At 43.2% G+C, this 26,651-nt stretch overlaps 1 protein-coding gene across 1 annotated transcript; it reads right to left on the reverse strand.

The window, feature by feature from the left end:
- Positions 1 to 17,362: 17,362 nt before the first annotated feature.
- SPMIP5 (sperm microtubule inner protein 5) lies at positions 17,363 to 26,031 on the reverse strand. Its single transcript, XM_027960355.3, has 6 exons — positions 25,911 to 26,031; positions 25,746 to 25,811; positions 21,773 to 21,991; positions 19,950 to 20,136; positions 19,337 to 19,437; positions 17,363 to 19,217 (listed from the first exon to the last, which is right to left on the reverse strand). Exons 2-6 carry the CDS (start codon positions 25,798 to 25,800, stop codon positions 19,072 to 19,074), a joined length of 708 nt encoding a protein of 235 aa, XP_027816156.2. The 5' UTR covers positions 25,801 to 25,811; positions 25,911 to 26,031; the 3' UTR covers positions 17,363 to 19,071.
- Between the last annotated feature and the right edge of the window lie 620 nt (positions 26,032 to 26,651).

The following is a 26,651-nucleotide window of genomic DNA, read 5'->3' on the forward strand; positions in this document are numbered from 1 at the left end:
TTTTAATTCAAAAGAGTAATCTTTCCAGATACATGAAAATGATATGGAATTAACATTTCAGTGTCTATAAATAAAGTTTTATTGGAACACAGCCACACATACATTTACATATTGTCTATCTCGACTTTCCTGTGCAAACAGCAGAACTGAATAGTTGCAATAGAGAACATATGGCCTAAAATATTGACTATCTGGCCCTTTACAGAAAAAGTATTCAGCCCCCAGGTTTAGAAGGAAGGGCTGCAGTGATTTTTGCTCATTGAAAGGATGAGTACCCTCAGAGCAGGAGGCTGAGGTAGCACCAGACAAAACACTACATTCATGGCCATAAACCTCATAGAAAGGTTTCTCAGACACTGGTTAGTAGTAGTATTAGTCGCTCAGTCTGTCTGACTCTTCGTGACCTCATGGACTATAGCACACCAGGGTCCTCTGTCTGTGGGATTCTTCAGGCAAGAATACTGGAGTGGGTTGCCGTTTCCTTCTCTAAGACACTGGTCTTCAAAATGTTCAAAAGTAGGTAAAAGGAGAAAAAGGACAACCAAGGGAAATAAAATGTTACAAAGTTGCAGATATGATAAATGTACACACAAATCACAAAATTAGTCTGAAATGCTCTTAAACTAATTTAAGAGCACCTGCCAAAATTGGGTTGAGCTTAAGCAAATAGGAATGATTTGAGGTCAACTGAAGCTGGAGTCTGGGAGTGTGGAGGGCAGTGGGGCGTGTCCAAGGCAGACAAGAGAGACCTGGGGAAAGCTGCCTTTGGTGTGACCTTCAGGGGAACACAAATGAGAAACAAGGTCTGAGGACTTTGGGGCTGGGTGGCCAGCTCCTCTAGGTCATGGAGTGCCTGGTGCCTGTTCTTGATGGTTCCCTATGCTGGTCAGGAAAGGGGGGACAGGCACATACTTCTTCTCAGTCTTTGGAGAATCCAGACAAGCCCAGTTTGAATCCAAATACTGACATGCGACTTTTATCAGGGATGGATCAGCTGCCTTTGAACAGCCACCAGCATTTTTCCCTGGGAAAAATGGCCCTGAGTGAATTGTTTAACCTCTGTGTGCCTCAGTTTCCTCATCTGTTAAATGAAAGTATATATACTAAGTAGTATTAATTAAGAGCTTCCCTGGTGGCTCAATAGTAAAGAACCCACCTGCCAGTGCTGCCAATGCAGGAGATGGGGTTCGATCCCTGGGTCAGGAAGATCCCCTGGAGGAGGAAATGGCAACCCACTTAAGTATTCTTGCCTGGGAAATCCCATGGACAGGGTAGCCTGGCAGGCTACAGTCCACTGGGGTAACAAAGAGTCCAACTGAGCAACTAAACAACAACAATACTAATTAAATAAACTATTCCAGGTAAAGGACCAGAATCTGACGTGAGCAAGCATATTAATGGGGTGGTTGCTGCTGTTTTATTTTTGGCCAATCACATCTATTCTGCCTGCCTCGCAGGGTTAGAATACCTGGAAGAAAAGCACAGCAGTGAAAAGAGCACTTCACTAGGGGCCAGGAGCCCTAAGTTCTGAACCCTCTTCCATTGAGAACCCGGTATGTGGACTCATCACTTGCCCACCCTCAATCCATGTCAGCTCTAGCAGTGTACCCCAGGTTCCTTCACCCCAAAGGCAAGGGATAATATTTACTGAGCATAGGTGGCTCAGATTTATATACCTAATCTCTTCAAATTCATGAAATTGTGTTGGCTCTTCTGTTATCTTCTGTTTCTATCAAAATAGAAATCTGGGCTTCCCCGGTGGCTCAGCAGTAGAGAATCTGCCAGATGAAGCAAGAGACACAGGTTTGATCCCTGGTCCGGGAAGATCTCACATGCCACAAGGCAACTAAGCCCATGGGCCACATGTATTGAACCTGTGCTCTAGAGCCTAGGGTTGGCAACTACTGAGCCCTCATGCCACAAATACTGAAGCCCAGGTTCTCAGCAACAAGAGAAGCCACTGCAATGAGAAGCCAGCACATTGCAAGTAGAGAATAACCCCCACTCACTGAAACTAAAGAATATCCCACACAGCAATGAAGACCCAGTACAGCCAAAAAATAAATAAAATCATTAGTTTTTTTAGATAGAAATATAAAGCTCAGAGATTAAGGAAAATATCCAGAGTTACATAGCCAGGGGGAAAAAAAAAACAGAGTTGAGATCTGAACTCAAGGAACCTCTGACTCCTGGCCACATGCTTTGCAGCCATGCTGGTACAAGGTTAAACCCATAGCTGAGATCCTGTTTAGAGCCACCAGTCATGGGATGGGGACAAGAAACCCAGGCATCCCCTCCCAACACCCAGACTACAGAGAAACTGTCAATTCTCCCACAGAAAGAGAGAGAAGGGACCCCAAAGGAGCACTTTAACTGCCACAGAATTCAAACGGTCCCCACCAAAGGTCCCGTTGTCATAAGAAAACATACGAACCCATACCCTCCGTTTCTTCAGCATTTCCAGATCCAAAGGATTTTGTCTCATCAGGTAATAGAATTGTTTTTAGCAGCAAGAGTGAGCTCATTACGGATGCAGCTTGTGCTAATAATGATAATTTGCTATGCAGTAAAATCACCTCTCGCTCCCCTGACAGATGACGCTCCAGAAATTATAGGCTAGGGAGAAACAGAAAGGATAAAGATTAAGGGAAAGAATTGCAATGCGGAACTGTTTTAACAAAAGGAGTTTGATTTGCATATTGAACTTGATGATCTTAATCATGAAGTTGTAGAAGAATTAGATACATACTATTAGACAATCTTTTAATTGCCTTTGTTCAATTTTGTTATTTCTGCCATTGGGTTGTTGGTTTTTGATTTTGTTTTATTGCTCAAGTCATTTTTAAAGGTCAGTGCCAAATGAATTAGCTACTGACTTCAATATTGACACGAATTGGTTCCGTGAGTGAAATTAAGATGAGGGCTGTTGCACAAAGTGGTTTTGGTCCTAAAGTGTTAGTTACTCAGTCGTGTCTGACTCCTTGTGACCCCATGGACTGTAGCCCACCAGGCTCCTCTGTCCATGGGATTCTTCAGGCGAGAATACTGGAGTGGGTTGCCATGCCCTTCTTCAGGGGATCTTTGTAACCCAGGGATTAAAAGCAGGTCTCTTGCACTGCAGGCAAATTACTTATCATCTGAGCCACCAGGAAAGCCCCAGCCACCAGGTATGCCCCAGATTTCGGTCCTGGTATTCCTTAAATTTTAAAAAAGCATAGTCTGCCAGAGAAGGGAATGGCAAACCACTTCAGTATTCTTGCCTTGAGAACCCTGTCAACTGCATAAAAGGCAAAAAGATATGACACTGAAATGAACTCCCCAGGTCAGTAGGGGCCCAATGTGCTACTGGAGAAGAGTGGAGCCATAATTCCAGAAAGAATGAAGAGAAGGAGCCAGAGCAAAAAAAAAAAACACCCAGTTGTGGATGTGACTGGTGATGGAAGTAAAGTCTGATGCTTTAAGGAACAATATTGCATAGGAACCTGGAATGTTAGGTCCATGAATCAAGGTAATTTGGAAGTAGTCAAACAGGAGATGGCAAGAGTGAATATCGACATTTTAGGAATCAGTGAACTAAAATGGATTGGAATGGGTGAATTTAATTCAGATGACCATTGTATCTACTACCATGGGCAAGAATCCCTTAGAGGAAATGGAGTAGCCATCATAGTCAACAAGAAAGTACGAAATGCAGTTCTTGGGTGCAATCTCAAAAACAACAGAATGATTTCTGTTTATTTCCGAGGCAAACCATTCAATATCACAGTAATCCAAGTCTATGCCCCGACCAGTAATGCTAAAGAAGCTAAAGTTGAACGGTTCCCTGAAGACCTACAAGACCTTCTAGAACTAATGCCCAAAAAAGGTGTCCTTTTCATCATAGGGGACTGGAATGCAAAAGTAGGAAGTCAAGAGATACCTGGAGTAACACAGAACTATACAAAGAAGATCTTCATGACCCAGGTAACCATGATGGTGTGATCACTCACCTAGAGCCAGACATCCTGGAATGTGAAGTCAAGTGGACCTTAGAAAGCATCATTATGAACAAAGCTAATGCAGGTGATAGAATTCCAGTTGAGCTATTTCAAATCCTAAAAGATGATGCTGTAAAAGTGCTGCACTCAATATGCCAGCAAATTTGGAAAACTCAGCACTGGCCACAGGACTGGAAAAAGTCAGTTTTCATTCCATCCCCAAAGAAAGGCAATGCCATAGAATGTTCAAACTACTGCACAATTGCACTCATCTCACATGCCAGCAAAGTAATGTTAAAAATTCTCCAAGCCAGGTGCCAACAGTACATGAACCATGAACTTGCAGATGTTCAAGCTGGATGTAGAAAAGGCAGAGGAACCTGACATCAAATTGCCGACATCTGCTGAATCATGGAAAAAGCAAGAGAGTTTCAGAAAAACATCTACTTCTGCTTTGTTGACTATACCAAAGCCTTTGACTGTGTGGATCACAACAAACTGTAGAAAATTCTCCAAGAGATGGGAATACGAGACCACCTGACCTGCCTCCTGAGAAATCTGTATGCAGATCAAGAAGCAACAGTTAGAATTGGACATGGAACAACAGACTGGTTCCAAATCAGGAAGGGAGTATGTCAAGGCTCCATATTGTCACCCTGCTTATTTAACTTATATGCAGAGGGAGAAGGCAATGGCACCCCACTCCAGTACTCTTGCCTGGAAAATCCCATGGACGGAGGAGCCTAATAGGCTGCAGTCCATGGGGTCGCTAAGAGTCAGACACGATTGAGCGACTTCACTTTCACTTTTCACTTTCATGTATTGGAGAAGGAAATGGCAACCCACTCCAGTGTTCTTGCCTGGAGAATCCCAGGGACGGGGGAGCCTGGTAGGCTGCTGTCTATGGGGTCGCACAGAGTCAGAAACGACTGAAGCAACTTAGCAGCAGCAACAGCAGGGTACATCATGAGAAACTCTGGGTTGGAAGAAGCACAAGCTGGAATCAAGATTGCTTGGAGAAATATCAATAACCACAGATACACAGATGACACCACCCTTATGGCAGAAAGAGAAGAACTAAAGTGCCTCTTCATGAAAGTGAAAGAGGAGAGTGAAAAAGCTGGCTTAAAACTCAACACTTGACAGCAGCCCTAAGATGGTGGAGGAATAGGACGGGGAGACCACTTTCTCCCTCCACAAATTCATCAAAAGATCATTTGAATGCTGAGCAAGTTCCACAAAACAGATTCTGAATGCTGGTGGAGGACACCAGGCACCCAGAAAGACAGCCCATTCTCTTTGAAAGGAGATAGGACAAAATATAAAAGACAAAAAGAGAGACAAAAGAGTTGGGGACAGAGACCCATTCCAGGGAGGGAGTCACAAAGGAGGAGACGTTTCCAAACACAGGAAATCCTCTCACCAGCGGGTCTGTGGGGAGTTTTGGAATCTCAGAGGGCAATATAACCAGGAAGGAAAACAAAACAAAACCCACAGAATACATGCCTTAACCATAACTCCCAGTAGAGAAATAGCCCAGACGCTCATGTCTGCCACCAGCAAGTGGGGGAGGTGCGGGTTGCATGCTTAGGGTAAGGATTGGGCCTGAATGCCCTGAGGACAATCTGAAGGAGCTAACTTGAGATAGCAACCCAAACTGTGGGACAGCCAGAGAGAGAGAAAAAAAAAAAAAAGAGAGAGAGAGAGAGAGAGAACTTTCCTGCAAAAAGCTCTCACCTAAGGCACAAGCCTGCCTGGCTCACAGAACAAAGGATTGAGTGAATACCAAAGGAGAGCTAGCTGGCTGCGGACACGCCCATCACCCCGCTGGAGGCAGAGAGGCAGGCGGGCAACAGCCAGAGTCGGAAGGCAGGAGGCAATCTCGGCCCCAGAGATGGCATCCTCTACCAAACTGTGAGCAGGCTCCCAGTTTCTAACCAAGTCTTCCTGGGATCCTGGATGGTTGACATCTGCCAGGAGGGTTGCAGCCTGAGATGAGGCCCCCAGAGGAGACACATGGCACACCTGAGATGGTGCTCTTGCGGTGCACCCAGGAAACTGAGCAGCTGGGAGCAGGGAGGTGATAAGACACACTGCACACCTGGGAGAGTGTGCTCACCAAGCACACTGGTTGCCTGAGCTCCTTGGACCTGGGGAGGGGGGCGGGGGGCACAAAACGTAGGCCCAACTGAGATAGGGAGTCTATCTGAAAAAGAATTCAGAATAATGATAGTAAAGATGATCCAAAATCTTTAAAACAAAATGGAGTTACAGATAAACAGACTAGAGACAAGGACTGAGAAGATGCAAAAGTGTTTAATAAGAACCTAGAATAAATTTTTAAAAAGTCAATCAATAATGAATAATGCAATAACTGAGATCAAAAGCATTCTGGGAACCAACAGTAGAATAGCTGAGGCAGAAGAAGCAGAGACAAAAAAAAGAAAAAAGAATTAAAAGAAATGAAGACAACCTCAGAGACCTCTGGGACATGTTAAACCCCCCAATATTCAAATCTTAGGCATGCCAGAAGAAGAAGACAAAAAGAAAGCAATGAGAAAATACTTGAAGAGATAATAGTTGAAAACTTCCCTAAAATGGGGAAGGAAATAGCCGCCCAAGTCCAAGAAACCCAGAGGGTCTAAAAGAGGATAAACCCCCAGGCGAAACACCCCAAGACACATATTAATCAAATTAATGAAGATCAAACACCAAGAGCAAATACTAAAAGCAGCAAGGAAAAGCAACAAATAACACACAAGGGGATTCCCATAAGGATAACAGCTGATCTTTCAATAGAAACTCTTCAGGCCAGGAGGGAATGGCAGGACATAATTAAAGTAATGAAAGAGAAAAACCTGCAACCCAGTTTACTGTACCCAGCAAGGATCTCATTCAAATATGAAGGAGAAATCAAAAGCTTTACAGACAAGCAAAAGCTGAGAGAATTCAGCGTCACCAAACCAGCTCTTCAATAAATGCTAAAGGATTTTCTCTAGACAGGAAACACAGAAAAGGTGTATAAACTCGAACCCAAAACAACAAAGTAAATGGCAATGGGATCATACTTATCGATAATTACCCTAAATGCAAATGGGTTGAATGCCCCAACCAAAAGACAAAGATTGGTTGAACGGATACAAAAAAACAAAGACCCCTTTATATGCTGTCTACAAGAGACCTATCTCAAAACAAGGGACACATACAGACTGAAAGTGAAGGGCTGGAAAAGATATTTCATGCAAATGGAGACAAAAAGAAAGCAGGAGTAGCAAAACTCATATCAGATAAAATAGACTTTGAAATAAAGGCTGTGAAGAGAGACAAAGAAGGACACTACAGAACGATCAAAGGATCAATCCAAGAAGAAGATATAACAATCATAAATATATATGCATCCAACATAGGAGCACTGCAATATGTAAGGCAAATGCTAACAAGTATGAAAGAGGAAATTAACAGTAACAAAATAATAGTATTTAATATCCCACTCGCAACTATGGATAGATAACTAAACAGAAAATTAGCAAGGAAACACAAACTTTAATGATACAATGGACCAGTTAGACCTAACTGATATCTATAGGACATTTCACCCCAAAACAATGAATTTCACCTTTTTCTCAAGTGCATATGGAACCTTCTCCAGGATAGATCGCATCCTGGACCATTAATCTAGCCTTGGTAAATTCAAAAAAATTGAAATCATTTCAAGCATCTTTTCTGATCACAGTGCGATAAGATTAGATGTCAATACAGAAAACAAAAACTATTAAAAATATAAACATATGGAGGCTAAACAACATGCTTCTGGATAACCAACAAATCATAGAAGAAATTAAAAAAAGAAATCAAAATATGCATAGAAATGAATGCAAATGAAAACACAACAACCCAAAACCTATGCGATTCAGTAAAAGCAGTGCTAAGAGGAAGGTTCATAGCAATACAAGCTTACCTCAAGAAACAAGAGAAAAATAAAATAAATAACCTAACTTTATACCTAAAGCAACTAGAAAAAGAAGAAATGAAGAACTCCAGGGTTAGTAAAAGGAAAGAAATCATAAAAATTAGGGCATAAATAAATGAAAAAGAAACAAAGGAGACCATAGCAAAAATCAACAAAGCCAAAAGCTGGTTCTTTGAGAAGATAAATAAAATAGGCAAACCATTAGCCAGACTAATCAAGAAAAAAAGGGAGAAGAAGCAAATCAACAAAACTAGAAATGAAAATGGAGAAATCACAACAGATGACACAGAAATACAAAGGATCATAAGAGACTACTATCAGCAGTTGTATGCCAATAAAATGGACAACGTGGAAGAAATGGATGAATTTTTAGAAAAGTATAACCTTCCAAAATCGAACCAGAAAGAAATAGAAAATCTTAACAGACCCATCACAAGCATGGAAATCAAAACTGTAATAAAAAATTTTCCAACAAACAAAAGCCCAGGACCAGATGGCTTCACCGGTGAATTCTACCAAAAATTCAGAGAATAGCTAACACCTATCCTACTCAAACTCTTCCAGAAAATTTCAGAGGAAGGTAAACTGCCAAACTCATTCTATGAGGCCACCATCACCCTAATACCAAAACCAAAGATGCTGCAAAATAAGAAAACTACAGGCCAATATCACTGATGAACATAGATGAAAAAGTCCTTAACAAACTTCTAGCAAACAGAATCCAACAACATATTAAAAAGATCATACATCATGACCAAGTGGGCTTTATCCCAGGGATGCAAGGATTCTTCAATATTCACAAATCAATCAATGTGATACACCAGATTAACAAATTGAAAGATAAAACCATATGATTATCTCAATAGATTCAAAGAAAGCCTTTGACAAAATTCAACATCTATTTATGATTAAAAAAAAAAAAACCACCCTCCAGAAAGCAGGAATAGAAGGAACATACCTCAACATACTAAAAGCCATATATGATAAACCCCCAGCAAACATTATCTTCAATGGTGAAAAATTGAAAGTGTTTCCCCTAAAGTCAGGAACAAGACAAGGGTGCCCACTCTCACCACTATTATTCAACATAGTTTTGGAAGTTTTAGCCACAGCAATCAGAGCAGAAAAAGAAATAAAAGGAATCCAGACTGGAAAAAAAGAAGTTAAACTCTCACTGTTTGCAGATGACATGATCCTCTACACAGAAAACCCTAAAGACTCCACCAGAAAATTACTAGAGCTAATCAATGAACATAGTAAAGTTGCAGGATATAAAATTAACACACAGAAATCCCTTGCATTCCTATACACTAACAATGAGAAAAAAGAAAGAGAAATTAAGGAAACAATTCCATTCACCATTGCAATGAAAAGAATAAAATACTTAAGAATAAATCTGCCTAAAGAAACAAAAGACCTATATATAGAAAACTATAAAACACTGATGAAAGAAATCAAAGATGACACAAATAGATGGAAGAATATACCATGTTCATGGATCGGAAGAATCAATATAGTGAAAATAAGTATACTACCCAAAGCAATCTATAGATTCAATGCAATCCCTATCAAGCTACCAACAGTATTTTTCAGAGAACAAGAACAAATAATTTCACAATTTGTATGGAAATACAAAAAGCCTCAAATAGCCAAAGCAATCTTGAGAAAGAAGAATGGAACTGGAGGAATCAACCTACCTGACTTCAGACAATACTACAAAGCTACAGTCATTTAGACAGTATGGTACTGGCACAAAGACAAAAATATAGATCAAAGGAACCAAATATAAAGCCAAGAGATAAATCCATGCATCTATGGATCCCTTATCTTTGACAAAGGAGGCAAGAATATACAATGGAGAAAAGACAATCTCTTTAACAAGTGGGGCTGGGAAAATTGGTGAACCACTTGTAAAAGAATGAAACTAGAACACTTTCTAACATCATACACAAAAATAAACTCAAAATGGATTAAAGATCTAAATAATACCAGAAACTATAAAACTCCTAGAGGAAAACATAGGCAAAACACTTTCTGACATAAATCATACCAGGTTCCTCTATGACCCACCTCCCAGAGTAATGGAAATAAAAGAAAAAGTAAACAAATGGGACCTAATTAAACTTAAAAGCTTTTGCACAATGAAGGAAACTCTAAGCAAGGTGAAAAGACACCCTTCTGAATGGGAGAAAATAATAGCAAATGAAGCAACTGACAAAGAATTAATCTCAAAAATATACAAGCAGTTCATGCAGCTCAATTCCAGAAAAACAAACAACCCAATCAAAAAATGGACCAAAGAACTAAACAGACATTTCTCCAAAGAAGACATACAGATGGCTAACACATGAAAAGATGCTCAACATCACTCATTATCAAAGAAATGCAAATTAAAATCACACTGAGGTACCATCTCACGATAGTCAGAATAGCTGCTATCAAAAAGTCTACAAACAAAAATGCTGGAGAGGGTGTGGAGAAAAAGGAACCCTCTTACACTGTTGGTGGGAATGGAAACTAGTACAGCCACGATGGAGAACAGTGTGGAGATTCCTTAAAAAACTGGAACTAGAGCTCCCATACAACCCAGCAATCCCACTGCTAGGCAGACACACTGAGGAAACCAGAATTGAAAGAGACACATGTACATCTGATGTTCATCACAGCACTGTTTACAATAGCTAGGACATTGAAGCGATCTAGATGTCCATCGGCAGATGAATGGATAAGAAAGCTGTGGTACATATACACAATGGAATATTACTCAGCTATTAAAAAGAATGCATTTAAATCAGTTCTAATGAGGTGGATGAAACTGGAGCCTATTATACAGAGTGAAGTAAATCAGAAAGAAAAATACCAATACAGACTATTAATGCATATATATGGAATTTAGAAAGATGATAATGATGACCCTGTGTGCGAGACAGCAAAAGAGACATAGATGTAAAGAACAGACTTTTGGACTCTATGGGAGAATGCGAGGGTGAGATGATTTGAGAGAATAGCATTAAAACATGTATATTACCATATGCGAAATAGATCACCAGTCCAGGTTCGATACATGAGACAGGGCGCTCAGGATGGGTGCACTGGGATGAACCTGAGGGATGGGATGGGGAAGCAGGTGGGAGGGGATTCAGGATGGGGGACACATGTACACCCATGGCTGATTCATGTCAGTGTATGGCAAAAAAATACTACAATATTGTAAAGTAATTAGCCTCCAATTAAAATTAATTAATTAATTTAAAAAAACCTCAACACTCAAAAAACTAAGATCACGGCATCTGATCCCATCACTTCATGGCAAATAGATGGGGAAACAATGGAGATAGTGAGAGACTTTATTTTTCGGGGCTCCAGATGGTACAGATGGTGACTGCAGCCATGAAATTAAAAAACACTTGCTCCTTGTAAGAAAAGCCATGATCAACCTAGACAGCATATTAAAAAGCAGAGACATAACTTTGCCAACAAAGGTCCATCTAGTCAAAGCTATGGTTTTTCCAGTAGTCAGATACAGATGTGAGAGTTGGACTATAAAGAAAGCTGAGCACTGAAGAAATGGTGTTTTTGAACTATAGTGTTGGAGAAGAGTCTTGAGAGTCCCTTGGACTGCAAGGAGATCAAACCAGTCAATCCTCAAGGAAATCAGTGCTGAATATTCATTGGAAGCTGAAGCTGAAACTCCAATACTTTGGCCACCTGATGTAAAGAACTGACTCATCGGAAAAGACTCTGATGCTGGGAAAGATTGAGGGCAGGAGGAGAAGGGAATGGCAGAGGATGAGGTAGTTGGACCGCATCACTGACTCAATGGACATGAGTTCAAGCCAGCTCTAGGAGTTGGTGATGGACAGGAAAGCCTGGCGTGCTGCAGTCCATGGGGTCACAAAGAATGGGCCACGACTGAGTGACTGAACTGAACTGATCCCTTAATTTCATGGGCAGAGACTTCAAAACTTTAGGTCCAGAACAGACATCTGCAAACTCTGTACATTAGGGAGAGTGGAACAGGCATAATTGCCTTCTGTGTTCTTCATTTCTGAGGGGCCAGTACGTATGCAGCAGCCTGCAGCAGATGAAGGATCGATCTCCTTCCCAGGACTGTGGGATCATTCTCCCAGGGTATTAAAAAAAAAATAAAATAAAAGCTGGAAAAACTCCCAGGTATTCACTTAACTTGGTCCTAGCCTTTGAAGGATCATGCAGCTACTTTCTATTGAGTAGCTTTTTCCTTTAAACATGGAATCTCTAAAAGATTATTTATTAATCGCTTCCAAAGAGGATTTTATCAATTCAAGTAAGGAAAACAATATTTTTTGAATGTGAAAACAATACCTGTTGGCTGTAGAAAATTGGGAAAAATACAAGGTAAAAAACAACAGTAATACCATCAGCCAAATAATCATTGTTAGTATTTGCCGGAGTCCAGCTCCAGCAGCCAGGGATTCAACCTGAAGAGGTGAACAGTGTCAGTGAATGAGACAGCGTCTCATTTTTCTTTTGGACTGCCTATTCATTTCAAGTTTAAGATTCTCTTTTATACTTTTACAGAAACATTAGGTCAGAGGTTTGACATTTTCAGTTCCCCCTCTCCCAGATTTATTATCTCCATAAATCATTGTGGCTCTTCAGAGTTCCTGCTTCAATGATTCTCTGGGAATTAGCCTTATCATGATTATCTACCTCCTCTAATGTGTCCTATAGTTAACTTGTAACACTGTAACTCATGCTACATTCCTCAGTTTACTACTTATCTTCCTAAATCCTGTTTGCCCCTAAAATCCTGAGCTCACTGTCTCTTAAAAAGGCTTCTAGCTATAGTGTCTCTAAAAATTCCTAACTTCTATAGTTCAGTTCAGTTCAGAATTCAGTTCAGTTCAGGCACTCAGTCGTGTCCGACTCTTTGCAACCCCATGAATCGCAGCACATCAGGCCTCCCAGTCCATCACCAACTCCCAGAGTTCACTCAAACTCACGTCCATCGAGTCCGTGATGCCATCCAGCCATCTCATCCTCTGTCGTCCCCTTCTCCTCCTGCCCCCAATCCCTCCCAGCATCAGAGTCTTTTCCAATGAGTCAACTCTTCGCATGAGGTGGCCAAAGTACTAGAGTTCCAGCTTTAGCGTCATTCCTTCCAAAGAAATCCCAGGGCTGATCTCCTTCAGAATGGACTGGTTGGATCTCCTTGCAGTCCAAGGGACTCGCAAGAGTCTTCTCCAACACCACACTTCAAAAGCATCAATTCTTCGGTGCTCAGCCTTCTTCACAGTCCAACTCTCACATCCGTACATGACTACTGGAAAAACCATAGCCTTGACTAGATGGACCTTTGTTGGCAAAGTAATGTCTCTGCTTTTGAATATGCTATCTAGGTTGGTCATAACTTTCCTTCCAAGGAGTAAGCGTCTTTTAATTTCATGGCTGCAGTCACCATCTGCAGTGATTTCGGAGCCCCCCAAAATAAAGTCTGACACTGTTTCCACTGTTTCCCCATCTGTTTCCTATGAAGTGATGGGACCAGATGCCATGATCTTAGTTTTCTGAATGTTGAGCTTTAAGCCAACTTTTTCACTCTCTACTTTCACTTTCATCAAGAGGCTTTTTAGTTCCTCTTCACTTGCTGCCATAGAGTGGTGTCATCTGCATATCTGAGGTTATTGGTATTTCTCCCAGCAATCTTGATTCCAGCTTCTAGTCCAGCGTTTCTCATGATGTACTCTGCATAGAAGTTAATAAGCAGGGTGACAATATACAGCCTTGACGTACTCCTTTTCCTATTTGGAACCAGTCTGTTGTTCCATGACCAGTTCTAACTGTTGCTTCCTGATCTGCATACAGATTTCTCAAGAGGCAGATCAGGTGGTCTGGTATTCCCATCTCTTTCAGAATTTTCCAGAGTTTAGTCTGATCCACACAGTCAAAGGCTTTGGCATAGTCAATAAAGCAGAAATCAATGTTTTTCTGGAACTCTCTTGCTTTTTCCATGATCCAGCGGATGTTGGCAATTTGATCTCTGGTTCCTCTGCCTTTTCTAAAGCCAGCTTGAACATCAGGAAGTTCACGGTTCATGTATTGCTGAAGCCTGGCTTGGAGAATTCTGAGCATTACTTTACTAGCATGTGAGATGAGTGCAATTGTGCGGTAGTTTGAGCATTCTTTGGCATTGCCTTTCTTTGGGATTGGAATGAAAACTGACCTTTTCCAGTCCTGTGGCAATTTCTGAGTTTTCCAAATTCGCTGGCATATTGAGTGCAGCACTTTTACAGCATCATCTTTCAGGATTTGAAATAGCTCAACTGGAATTCCATCACCTCCACTAGCTTTGTTCATAGTGATGCTTTCTAAGGCCCACTTGACTTCACATTTCAGGAAGCCATGCCCACGGGGCAACCTAAGACAGGCAGGTCATGGTGGAGAGGTCTGACAGAATGTGGTCTACTGGAGAAGGGAATGGCAAACCACTTCAGTATTCTTGCCTTGAGAACCCCATGAACAGTATGAAAAGGCAAAATGATAGGATACCAAAGAGGAACTCCCCAGGTCATTAGGTGCCCTATATGCTACTGGAGATCACTGGAGAAATAACTCCAGAAAGAATGAAGGGATAGAGCCAAAGCAAAAACAATACCTAGCTGTGGATGTGACTGGTGATAGAAGCAAGGTCCAATGCTGTAAAGAGCAATATTGGATAGGAACCTGGAATGTCAGGTCCATGAATCAAGGCAAATTGGAAGTGGTCAAACAAGAGATGGTAAGAGTGAACATTGACATTCTAGGAATCAGTGAACTAAAATGGACTGGAATGGGTGAATTTAACTCAGATGACCATTATATCTACTACTACGGGCAGGAATCCCTCAGAAGAAATGGAGTAGTCATCATGGTCAACAAAAGAGTCCAAAATGCAGTACTTGGATGCAATCTCAAAAATGACAGAATGATCTCTGTTCGTTTCCAAGGCAAACCATTCAATATCATGGTAATCCAAGTCTATGCCCCAACCAGTAATGCTGAAGAAGCTGAAGTTGAACGGTTCTATGGAGACCTACAAGGCCTTTTAGAACTAATATCCCCAAAAGATGTCCTTTTCATTATAGGGGACTGGAATGCAAAAGTAGGAAGTCAAGAAACACCTGGAGTAACAGGCAAATTTGGCCTTGGAATGTGGGATGAAGCAGGGCAAAGACTAATAGAGCTTTGCCAAGAAAATGCACTGGTCATAGCAAACACCCTCTTCCAACACAAGAGAAGACTCTACACATGGACATCACCAGATGGTCAACACCGAAATCAGATTGATTATATTCTTTGCAGCCAAAGATGGAGAAGCTCTAGACAGTCAACAAAAACAAGACCAGGAGCTGACTGTGGCTCAGATCATGAACTCCTTATTACCAAATTCAGACCCAAATTGAAGAAAGTAGGGAAAACCGCTAGACCATTCAGGTATGACCTAAATCAAATCCCTTATGATTATACAGTGGAAGTGAAATATAGATTTAAGGGCCTAGATCTGATAGAGTGCCTGATGAACTATGGAACGAGGTTCGTGACATTCTACAGGAGACAGGGATCAAGACCATCCTCATGGAAAAGAAATGCAAAAAAGCAAAATGGCTGTCTGGGGAGGCCTTACAAATAGCTGTGAAAAGAAGAGAGGCGAAAAGCAAAGGAGAAAAGGAAAGATATAAGCATCTGAATGCAGAGTTCCAAAGAATAGCAAGAAGAGATAAGAAAGCCTTCTTCGGCAATCAATGCAAGGAAATAGAGAAAAACAACAGAATGGGAAAGACTAGAGATCTCTTCAAGAAAATTAGAGATACCAAGGGAACATTTCATGCAAAGATGGGCTCGATAAAGGACAGAAATGGTATGGACCTAACAGAAGCAGAAGATATTAAGAAGAGGTGGCAAGAATACACAGAAGAACTGTACAAAAAAGATCTTCACGACCCAGATAATCACGATGGTGTGATCACTCATCTAGAGCCAGACATCCTAACTTCTATAAGCTATAGCAAAATATGCTAACTTTACAACATTCCTTAAATCTTTAACTTCTAACTATTTTAATTATTTCTAAGCCCTAAATTCAGTAAACTCCTTTGACATAAACATTTTCCTCACAAATAAGCTTCAGATAGCAATTCCTCCCATGGCCTCAAGCTGCGGCCTATGTGCTTATCCTGGAACACTCTTTTGTAAAAATCCTTAAACAAATGTCAATGATTAACTTTATGAATTATTCTCTGAGCACAGCTGCAAAAGGCTTTGTGCCTTCTCATGCTCCTCTCAAGAACACTAAGCACCTTAATATTCCTTTTCAGTCAACTCAGCCAAGGAGAGGAAAAGACAAGTCAGAATTACAAGGCCTAACTCCTTCATCCCGGGACCGTGCCTGCAGAATGAGGAGAGGGGTCTGGGGCCGTGCCTCCATTTTGTCAGTAATGCCTAATGCGGCTCCTGACAAGTATTATGGGTTAGCTCCCTTTACCCCTCTGACCTTATTTTTAAACAGAAAAACAGAATTATTTTGTGTGTGTTTGCGTGTGTGCGTGTGTGTGTGTACTCATGGTTTTGTTGTTTGCTGTTTTTTTCATGTACTGTTACCATAAATATTTTTTCACACTAGCATTCTTCTATCACGTTATCTTTTTAAATTAATGATTTATTTTTGGCTGTGCTATAGATCTTTGTGGCTTTCTCTAGTTTTGACAAACAGGTGCTTCTCTTCATTGGGAGGCACAGCCTTCTCATTACAGTGGCTTCTCGTGTTATGGAGCACAGGCTCTGGGGCATGCAGGCTTCAGTATTTGCAGCATGCAGGCTCGGTAGTTGCGGTGCATGGGCTTAGCTGCCCCACGGCATGTAGGATCTTCCTGGACCAGGGACTGAACCTGTGTTTCCTGCATTGGCAGGTGGAGTCTTATCTATCGTACTACCAGGAAAGTCCTACATTATCTTTTAATAACAGGATGCATTGTAATGTCACGTCCCATTGGGTTTGGGGTGTTGTTTTGTATGACGCTCATCTTTTACATACGTCTTCAGTGGTTCCCCAGGTAGGGTTCCTTTCCATTTCTGTGCCCTGGACCCTCTGGTTGTCTGGTGAAACTTGGACCTCTTCTCATAACAATGTTTTTTAATGTGTAAAGTATAATACATGAAAAATATAATTAGCAAACTAATTATATTGAAATACTATCAAGAAACTAAAAAGAAAAAATTTGTGATGTGTTTGCTTATACATACACTGAAGAACAATGTTAGAGAGTAGATACAATATCTTCAATAACAACTATAATTACAAGTACTGATCAACATTATTTCAAGCTGTTTGCAACAAATGTCATATGATATGAAAAGATCTGGGATTTATATTGGGCCAAGGTGACAGGTACAGCTGTGGTTTCTTGCCTACATTCATCAACAAAGGAAATATTATATTTCACTTGGAGGTTAGAGAAAACAAAGGTGTAACTTTTTTCTCATCCCAGTTCTTTATTTCCCATCAGAATCAAAGACATGACTACTGATTTCTACCCATGGAAACTTGGGGATCCAGAGAGCCCAGGTGAAAATTCCCACCTTGGGGGAAAACTCCCAAGAGTGGCTCAGTTCATCTTTTGCCCCAGCAGTTTTTTTAAAAAGTCTTTATTGAATTTGTTGCAATATTGTTCCTATGTTTTTATGTTTTGGTTTTCTGGCCATGAGGCATACAGGATCTTAGCTCCCCAGGCAGGGACTGAACCCACACTCCCTGCACTGGAAGGCAAAGTCTTAACTGGGGAAGTTCGTGGCCTGGCAGGCAGTTTTGAAATTTTGATATTAATAACAATGGCCTCATGACCCCAGGAACTGCTTTTGATTTCTTCTTTGTGCCAACGGCTTCAGAGTAAAGTCAGTGAGAGGGCCTGTCAGTGATAAAAAAAATTCAGCCAGTGTTAAGGGTTGAACTGTGTCTCCCCCTGACCCCCGGTTCCCACCCTCCCCCAAAAGGATATATTGAGGCCCTAATCGCAGTACCTCAGAATGTGACTTGTTTGGAAACACGATGGTTGCAGGTGTAACTGTAAATAAGAAGAGGGCATACTGGAGAAGGGTGAGCCCTCAGGCAGTATGACTGGTGTCTTCACCAGAACACAGCCATGTGAAGATACAGGTTCACAGGGAAGCCACACGATGACAGAGACTGGAATTACGCACCAAATATCACCAAGGATTAACAGCAAACCTCAGGAGCTCCCCAGGCAGCTCAGAGGTAAAGAATCCGCCTACCAATGCAGGAGACGCAAGACACTCGGGTTTGATCCCTCGGTCAGGAAGATCCCCTGGAGAAGGAAATGGCAACCCACTCTAGTATTCTTGCCTGACGAATCCCATGGATGGAGAAGCCTGGCGGGCTGTAGTCCTTAGGATTGCCAAGAGTTGGATGCTACTGAGCACACACATGCGCATGTGCGCGTGCGTGCGCACACACATACCAGGGGGTGAGGAAGAGCAAGGAGTGATTCTCTCCCAAGGTTTCAGAGGGTGCCTGACCCTGCTAACACCTTGAAAGTGGACTTCTAGCTTCCAGAACTATGAGACAATAAATTTTTGCTGTCTTATCGCACCCGGTGTGTGGTACCCGTGCAGCAGCCTTAGGAAACCAGTACAATGGCTTTCCTGGCCTGGGGTTCTGAAACACTGGGGTTGGGGTGGGCACGGTTCTGTGCCCATGTTGGGGACTGCCACACCACAACCCAAGGTGACCGATGGGGACTGACTCATTAGAGGGCTGGGCTAGAGCTTCAGCCACAATGTTACCAAGCGCAGCATGTTACCCTGGGGTCAGGAAGAGACAGTCCCATCCATCAAGGTCAACGGAACCTGCAGAAAATCCACAGAAAGCTTCAGAAGGCTGAGCAGTATTCCTCTTTATACTCACACGACAATAAAAGGCCTTTATCAAGAATGACATGTTATTGCTCAATGGTCAGGATGCAGGTGGCAGTGAAAAGGATTCTTAGGAAATTTCCCATGTCTGTCAGGTGTGTGAAGCACTCTTGTGTGAGGACGGGAAGCTTCTGATCCCTGGGTAACGACCGCCTCTCCTTAGGGAGCTCCCCACTCCTACACTTCCATGTCCTTTCTTGCAGACAGCGGCTCTAAGTAAATCTTCCCGCTGCACCAAACACTTGGCCTCTGAGAACAGCCACACATCATTTGGGGTCTGGGGTCCTCCATCAAGGCTCGGCTGAGGGTAGGACACCTCACACCTGGGAAAGAAACCAGCCCCAAGCATTGCAGGCAGGTGGTCCAGCAAAGCAGAGGGGCTACTGCAAACATCCTGTCCTGCTTTAAAAACAGCAGGCCAGGAAAGAAAGTCCCTCTTTACCTGGAACAGAGAAATCCGGATATTTTGGCAGCAGCCCTTCATGCAACAAAACTTTTGGAGGAGGAGTAGGAGGAGGTGGTGTGGACTTAACTCCATATATTCTAAAGTAAGAACAAAAGTCACAGTTATTTCTTTTACTGATAAAAACAAGTAAAATCTATGCAGGTCCCATAGGAGCATGGTATATTCATTTCTGATCCTGACAATTTACCCTCAAGGATCGTCGTCCCCATCTTACAGAATAGAAAACTGAGGCCACAAGAGCCCCACTCCCAGCAGTGTCCTACCATGTCCTTTCTTCAGCAACCTTGAGCCTCAGGTCGCTGCCAGGATGGGGAGGCCCTGTTGGTTTTTACTCCCAGCCTCTCCCTGCAAACCAGCAAAGACCAGAAGCAGGGCTCCTGGAGCTTGTTGGGCGCAAGTGGGGAGCTGGGGAGGCAGGACATGGGGGCCGACTTGGAAGACCCTGCAATTACAAACATGGCTGCCTTGCAAAAACAAATCAGACACACAACAAAATCAGTCCTAGCTTTGGGCTGGGGGCATCTGGAAACCCTGATCGGCTCTCCCCCTGGTTCTTGCTCTCTGCAGTTGCCACCCAGGCCAGACTTACTCCTCATATGGTTTCAGGTGTGCTTGTTTGGCCCGCTCCACGAGGTCCAGGAAGTCCCTGTAGCAGTTTCTGGCCATGACGGTGTACCGCGTGGAGCAGCCTAATTCAGTGACCCTGGCTCTCGGCAGGTAGCCTGCCCAGCCAGGGATGGGGGGCTCGTGGAGAGGTTTCTTTATGTTCTTGCATTCTGTGAAAAAGATGCCATGCTTCCTTGAGGGCTTTGAGAAGCCATCCAGTGGGCGGCACTCCCAAGCCAACCAGCATCCCAGCAATCAGCCCTGGAGAGAGCCCTAGGCCCTGAGACGTGATGAGGACAACTACCACTGGTTGGTTTATTCTGTGTGTCTGCATTTGGTGGGGATTTACATAGGCTCTCTCTCTCATCTCATTGTCTTACAAACTCTAAGAAGTCGGTGCTATTATCACCAACACTTTCGTGGAGCAGGACATTGACACCTCAGAGAGGTGAATGGAATCTTGGCCGAGGTCACATAGCAAGGAAGTGACAGAGCCAGGATTTAGACCTGCGTTTCTCTGATTCCCAAGTTATTGCTCTTAAATGGATCCCACTCTTTTCTCAGACTAACAACAACAACACAGAAGCTTCAGGTGTTTGATGCTCCTTGATGATTTAACTAAGGGAATCAAGAGAAGCATGTATGTCAGGAAAAGGCACATCACACCTAGCTCTGGCCGCCTGGTAGGCTGACCTTCAGCAATTTCACATTTGTGAGATGAAAGATAACTGCCTGCCTCTGTCTCCTCCAGTTGCTGTAAGAATTGAATTAGACCCAAGAGTCTCAGAACCTCAAAGTTGGAAGGCACCCTAGGGAGTGTCTAGTCCATCCTTCCCTGCCTTAGATGAAGGAACTGTAGCCCAGAGAGGGGAAGTCATCTGCCCTAGGTCACACAGCAAAGAGTCACAGAGCTGGGCTAAAGCCCAAACACTTAGGCTGGTGCTTCTTATAATGGCTGGGAAATTTCTAAAGCATGACAAACATGTGTTAGAATGTGCTGAAAAGTCCCCCATTACAGCAATAATATTAAAGGCAATCAGTCCATTACTTTTCCTGTTGGATGTTAGACCTTAAAAACCAGCTGGGATAAATCACTGTTTTGATGATTAACATTATACAGTCATATCATCAGTTGGTTTTTTCACTGTTATTATGGTTGTTATTCAGTGCAAAACCCCTTCCTACCCAGCTAGCACCTGGAGGAGCTGGATTCAAACCCCAGGTCTGACCTCAGACAAGGGACACTGTGCTCAAGTGGGAATAATAGTATCGACTTCATACGGCTGTCATGGGTGGCTAATGAAATAACGATGCTGGGCACAGAGAAAGCAACTAAGAAGCCGTAACTACTGGGACCACAGGGGCTTCCCAGGTGGCGCTAGTGGTAGAGAACCCGCCCAGTACAGGAGACATAAGAGATATGGATTCAATCCCTGGGTCAGGAAGATCCCCTGGAGGAGGGTGTGGTGACGCACTGCAGTATATTTTGCCTGGAGAATCCCATGGACGGAGGAGCCTGGTGGGCTACAGTCCCTAGGGTCAGAGTCGGACACAACTGAAGTGGCTTAGCACACACGCACACTGAGACCACAGCTGCTCTCTGGACCTCTGTGATGACCACCCAGGGAGAACCCTCTCCCCTAGCTGTCTCCCCCTCCCCCTGGATATGTTTCTTTATCCTTTTAAGCAACTGAGCCTCTCCACTTTGCATAGACGCCTGGGGATCTGGAACGGTACTCTTGGTGGCCACTCAGCGAGCCAGCCAGGCCCTGCAATGGGGCCCAGCGTGAAGGGGGGGGCCAGTACCCAGACTCAAGGGATGGTACTGCCGGTAATACTGGTGCAGTGTCCGCAGGACCGTCCCTTCCGAGCGGACAGGTTTCAGCTTGGGAGCAGCGGCCACAGAGCAGTGGAATTCCTCCAGCTGGTCTTTATACCGCTGTGTGTTCTCCTGGAAGATTTTCAGACAGTGGGCCATGTTGTCCTCGCTGGAGGTGCCCTGGCAGCTCAGGTAGGGCACGAAGCCTGCAAGAGTCGAGGAGGGAATCATAATCTGTAGCAAGAGATTCAGATTCTGCCCAAACCCCCAGAATCTCCGCCCAGCCCTGGCCATTTCTTCCTTGGCCGACAACGCTGCATTTTCCCAAAGGCCATGAATACAAGCTGTGCTATTGTTTCCACTGCGGCTGGGTCCTCCCAAGGCCACAAAAGATGACCTTGGAGTGGGGAGGGAAGGCCTGTTTCCACAAAGGCGATGACAGTAATGTTCTTTGATAGCAAAGCCCCCGATGTCAGCCCGTATGGCAAATGGGGAAAGCATTTAATGGGCCAAAATGATAGTCTGAGGAGTAATTGAAATTATTCATCTTTTTAAAGAGAAAGCTTATTTTCCTTGACACTTTCCAAATGCAATTTGGGATCTTTCTTGTCGGACCATCAGAAAATTGCGGGCTTATTAAAAGCTGAGACCTATTACACAAAAAGGTAAATTCATTATCTGTGAGACCCACCCTGAGCACAATTTTTCAGCATTTCCCACAAAATAACATATAATTATTACAATTAGTATGGGTAAAACACAACTATTTATTTAAACTGGATGCTGAATCCTAAGTACTATAATGTTGTCATAATAAGGCCATTTTTAAAAAGAACAAAGAATGGGAAAAAAATTGGTTAAGGCTTAGCTTAAAATTGCAAATAAATAAATAAATATATAAGTCTCATTATTGAAACTCAACATTTTTGCTCTTATCCCCAGGTAAGAAAAGCTGGCTTCAGAGTTGAAGGCAGTAACCCTCACCCTCTGCACCGGCAAGAAGTCTCCTCTGGAGGACTTGAATTATTAGGCTGTTCTTGACAGTGCTGGAAGCCTTCCATCCACTAGCCAGGCTCCCAGTTGGACTTGGGAGATTAAAAGACACTTTAGACAATTAAAAGACAATTAAAAGATATACTAACAACATGGAGGAGACCCTAGACACCCAGGGACCTCATCATAATGGTTCTTCTTCATCAGGGTCTACTTTAATCTGCATAGATTTTACCTGATTGTGTATATATATGCACGCACACACACACACACACAGAAATACAAACAACTTTTATTGAGTCTTGCTAAAGGCCAAGATATTTCAAATGTATCCCAGCTCCTTTTCTTGGGCTTTAAAATCACTGTGGATGGTGACTGCACCATCAAATTGACACTTGCTTTGTGAAAGAGGAGAGTGAAAAAGTTGGCTTAAAGCTCAACATTCAGAAAACTAAGATCATGGCATCCGGTTCCATCACTTCATGGCAAATAGATGGGGAAACAGTGGAAACAGTGGCTGACTTTATTTTTTGCGGCTCCGAAATCACTGCAGATGGTGACTGCAGCCATGAAATTAAAAGACGCTTACTCCTTGGAAGAAAAGTTATGACCAACCTTGACAGCATATTAAAAAGCAGAGACATTACTTTGTCAGCAAAGGTCCATCTAGTCAAGGCTATGGTTTTTCCAGTGGTCATGTATGGATGTGAGAGTTGGACTATAAAGAAAGCTGAGCACAGAAGAATTAATGCTTTAGAACTGTGGTGTTGGAGAAGACTCTTAAGAGTCTCTTGGACTGCAAGGAGATCTAGCCAGTCCATCCTAAAGGAGATCAGTCCTGGGTGTTCATTGGAAGGACTGATGTTGAAGCTGAAACTCCAATATTTTGGCCACCTGATGCGAGGAGCTGACTCATTTGAAAAGACCCTGATGTAGAGAAAGACTGAGGGCAGGAGAAGGGGATGACAAAGGATGAGATGGTTAGATGGCATCACTGACTCAAAGGACATGAGTTTGGGTAGACTCCGGGAGTTGGTGATGGAAAGGGAGGCTTGGCGTGCTGTGGTTCATGGGGTCTCAAAGAATTGGACACAACTGAGTGACTGAACTGAACTGAACTTTTTATAAGGAAAGCTATGACAAACCTAGACAGCATATTAAAAAGCAGAGACATCAAAGGACCGTATGGTCCTTTGCCAACAAAGGTCCGTATGGTCAAAGCTATGGTTTTCCCAGTAGTCACGTATGGATGTGAGAGCTGGTCCGTAAAGAAGACTGAGTGCCAAAGAACTGATGCTTTTGAGCTAGGGTGCTGGAGAAAATTACTGAGAGTCCCTTGGACTGCAAGGAGATCAAACTAGTCAATCTTAAGAGAAATCAACCCTGAATTTTGAAGGACTGATGCTGAAACTCCAATACTTTGACCACCTGATTGAAATAGCCAACTCATTAGAAAAGATCTTGATGCTGGGAAAGAATGAAGGCAAAAGGAGAAGGGGGAAAACAGAGGATGAGATAGTTGGACAGCATCTCCCACTCAATGGACATGAATTTGAGCCAACTCCAGGAGATAGTGAAGGACAAGGAAGCCTAGTGTGCTGCAGTCCATGGGGTCACAAAGAGTCAGACATCACTTACCAACTGAACAGCAACAAAGCTCCTTTAATCTTCACAATAATCTTATGAGAAGATTATATCTTCTATAATCTTATGAGAATCTTATATCCCTACTCCATATAGTGGGTTGAATCGATAGATCTACCCAAGTCCTAACCCCTGCAACTTGTGAAGGTGAACCTATCAGGAAATAGAGCCTTTGCAGGTGTAATTACGGATTCGGCAATGAGATCATCTTAGATTTAGGATGGACTCCCACATCCAACGGCTAGCTTCCTTCTAAAAGAAAGGAGAGAGAGGTCTGAGAAACAAAGACACAGAGACACTGAGCAGATGGCCACAAGAAGTGTCACGAGAAGATGGGGGCAGAGACTGGAGTGATGCTGCCACAAGGCAAGGAACACCAGGGCCCGTCAAAGAGTGTGGTCCTGCCCATACCTCATTTCAGGAGACTCCTGGCCTCCAGAACTGTGAAAGAATAAATATCTGCTGCTTTACACAACAGCCCTAGGAAACTAATACAACCATTTTATAGAAATTTCTTTTTACCATACAGAGGTATGTAACCTACTTACAATCACGTAGATAATGGCCAGGAAGAGATTGGAATCCCAGTTTATTAAAACTCAAAGCTTATTCTCTTAACCAACCAGTAGGACCAAGGATGGGCAACCTTGGAATAATCTCCATGAATCTCCCCTCCTGAGAATACCTGTATGTGAGAGCAGAGGGCTTCTGGGGAGCACTAGGTTCATCACCCACCATGATGCGATTTAGTAAATTCTCAGTAGCCGAGAAGGCTGAGAAGGAGAAGCCTCAGGATAGAGCGACTATTTCTCCTGACTTGCCAAGGGCTGACGGGTTTCCTGGGATGCAGGACATTCAGTGCTAAAACTGTGATCATTCCCAACAAACCAGAGTAATTGGCCAGCCTCCCTCTAGGGGACACAGGAAGAAATGGGACCGTAAGGACAGCTCTAGTGTTTGAGAATAGCACAACCTAGAGAGAGGAACAGAGCCTCAGTTTACTCATCTGTGTCTCCCCAGGTCCAAATGCATGAGATAAGTTCTTCCTGGATACCAGACCATCTCCTGGGAGATTTGAAAGTGAAAGTTGCTCAGTCATGTCTGACTCCTTGAGACCCCATGGAACAGTCCATGGAATTCTCCCTAGATTATATTTCTCCACTTATCAGAACCCAGTGATCTGCCATCTTCAACAATGGAGCACTTTCAACAAGTCTCTTAAATGCTGAAGTGCCTGTACTGGTCCATTAAACCGGTCAGACATGGACAATGGGGCAAGGAAGAGACAGAAATGGTCCCCCTGCCAGGCCCGTCACCACTTACCACTGTAGCCTGGTGTGATCGGCATCTGTCTCATGAAGGTCTTGGAAGACTCCATGATTTTGCTCTCTGTTAATGAAGGGAAGAGGGAATGAAATCATCTCATCAGAAGTCCCTTCCTAGAGAACTCACTGCACATGTGCCAGAGCCCTTGGGAGTAAGACTAACCTTGCCAGGGAATTGGGACAGAGAGAAAGCTGCGGCATTAGCCAAGGATGCCACTAAACATTCAATGTGCAGGACATAATGAAGAATTAGAGTAAGCTGTGGCTGGAAAGGATCAGAAGTCTCTAAAGTTGAAATGGAGTCCATGCTGCGGTTGCAGGGGTCAGCGGGGTGGGGTACCACTCAGCATCAGTTTACGCGGATGCTGTCTCTGGATCCAGACCCCTTCCTCCTTCTGGGATGGCCTGTGCTTGCCTTAGCACAAATCTTAGTACACTTAATCTCAAAAGTGATACCTTCGTGGCCAGGACAAATGGCCTCAGGGGTAGAGGAGAGGGTCTCCATCATGGTATATTCAGCAGTGATGGGAATTTTAACAGTTCAGACATTCACTTGCCACTACACAGCTGAAGGCAGGACTACATTCCTGCCATTTCCTTCTCCAGAGGTTCTTCCCCACCCAAGGATCGAACCCTGGTCTCCAGCACTGCAGGTAGATTCTTTACCATCTGAGCCACTAAGGGAAGCCTTGTTAAATCCTCACCGCCACCCTCAGGGTTAATTTCTATTTCAGCCCCCATTTTACAGGTGGTAAAATAAGACACAAAGAGGTTAAGAAACTTGTTTGAAGATTTCTGCATCCAAGTAGGTCAGTTCAGTTCAGTTCAGATGCTCAGTCGTGTCCAACTCTTTGGAACCCCATGAATCGCAGCATGCCAGGCCTCCCTGTTCATCACTATCTCC

This window comes from Ovis aries, chromosome 22 (assembly GCF_016772045.2).
Source record: "Ovis aries strain OAR_USU_Benz2616 breed Rambouillet chromosome 22, ARS-UI_Ramb_v3.0, whole genome shotgun sequence".
Classification (NCBI taxonomy): Eukaryota; Metazoa; Chordata; class Mammalia; order Artiodactyla; family Bovidae; genus Ovis; species Ovis aries.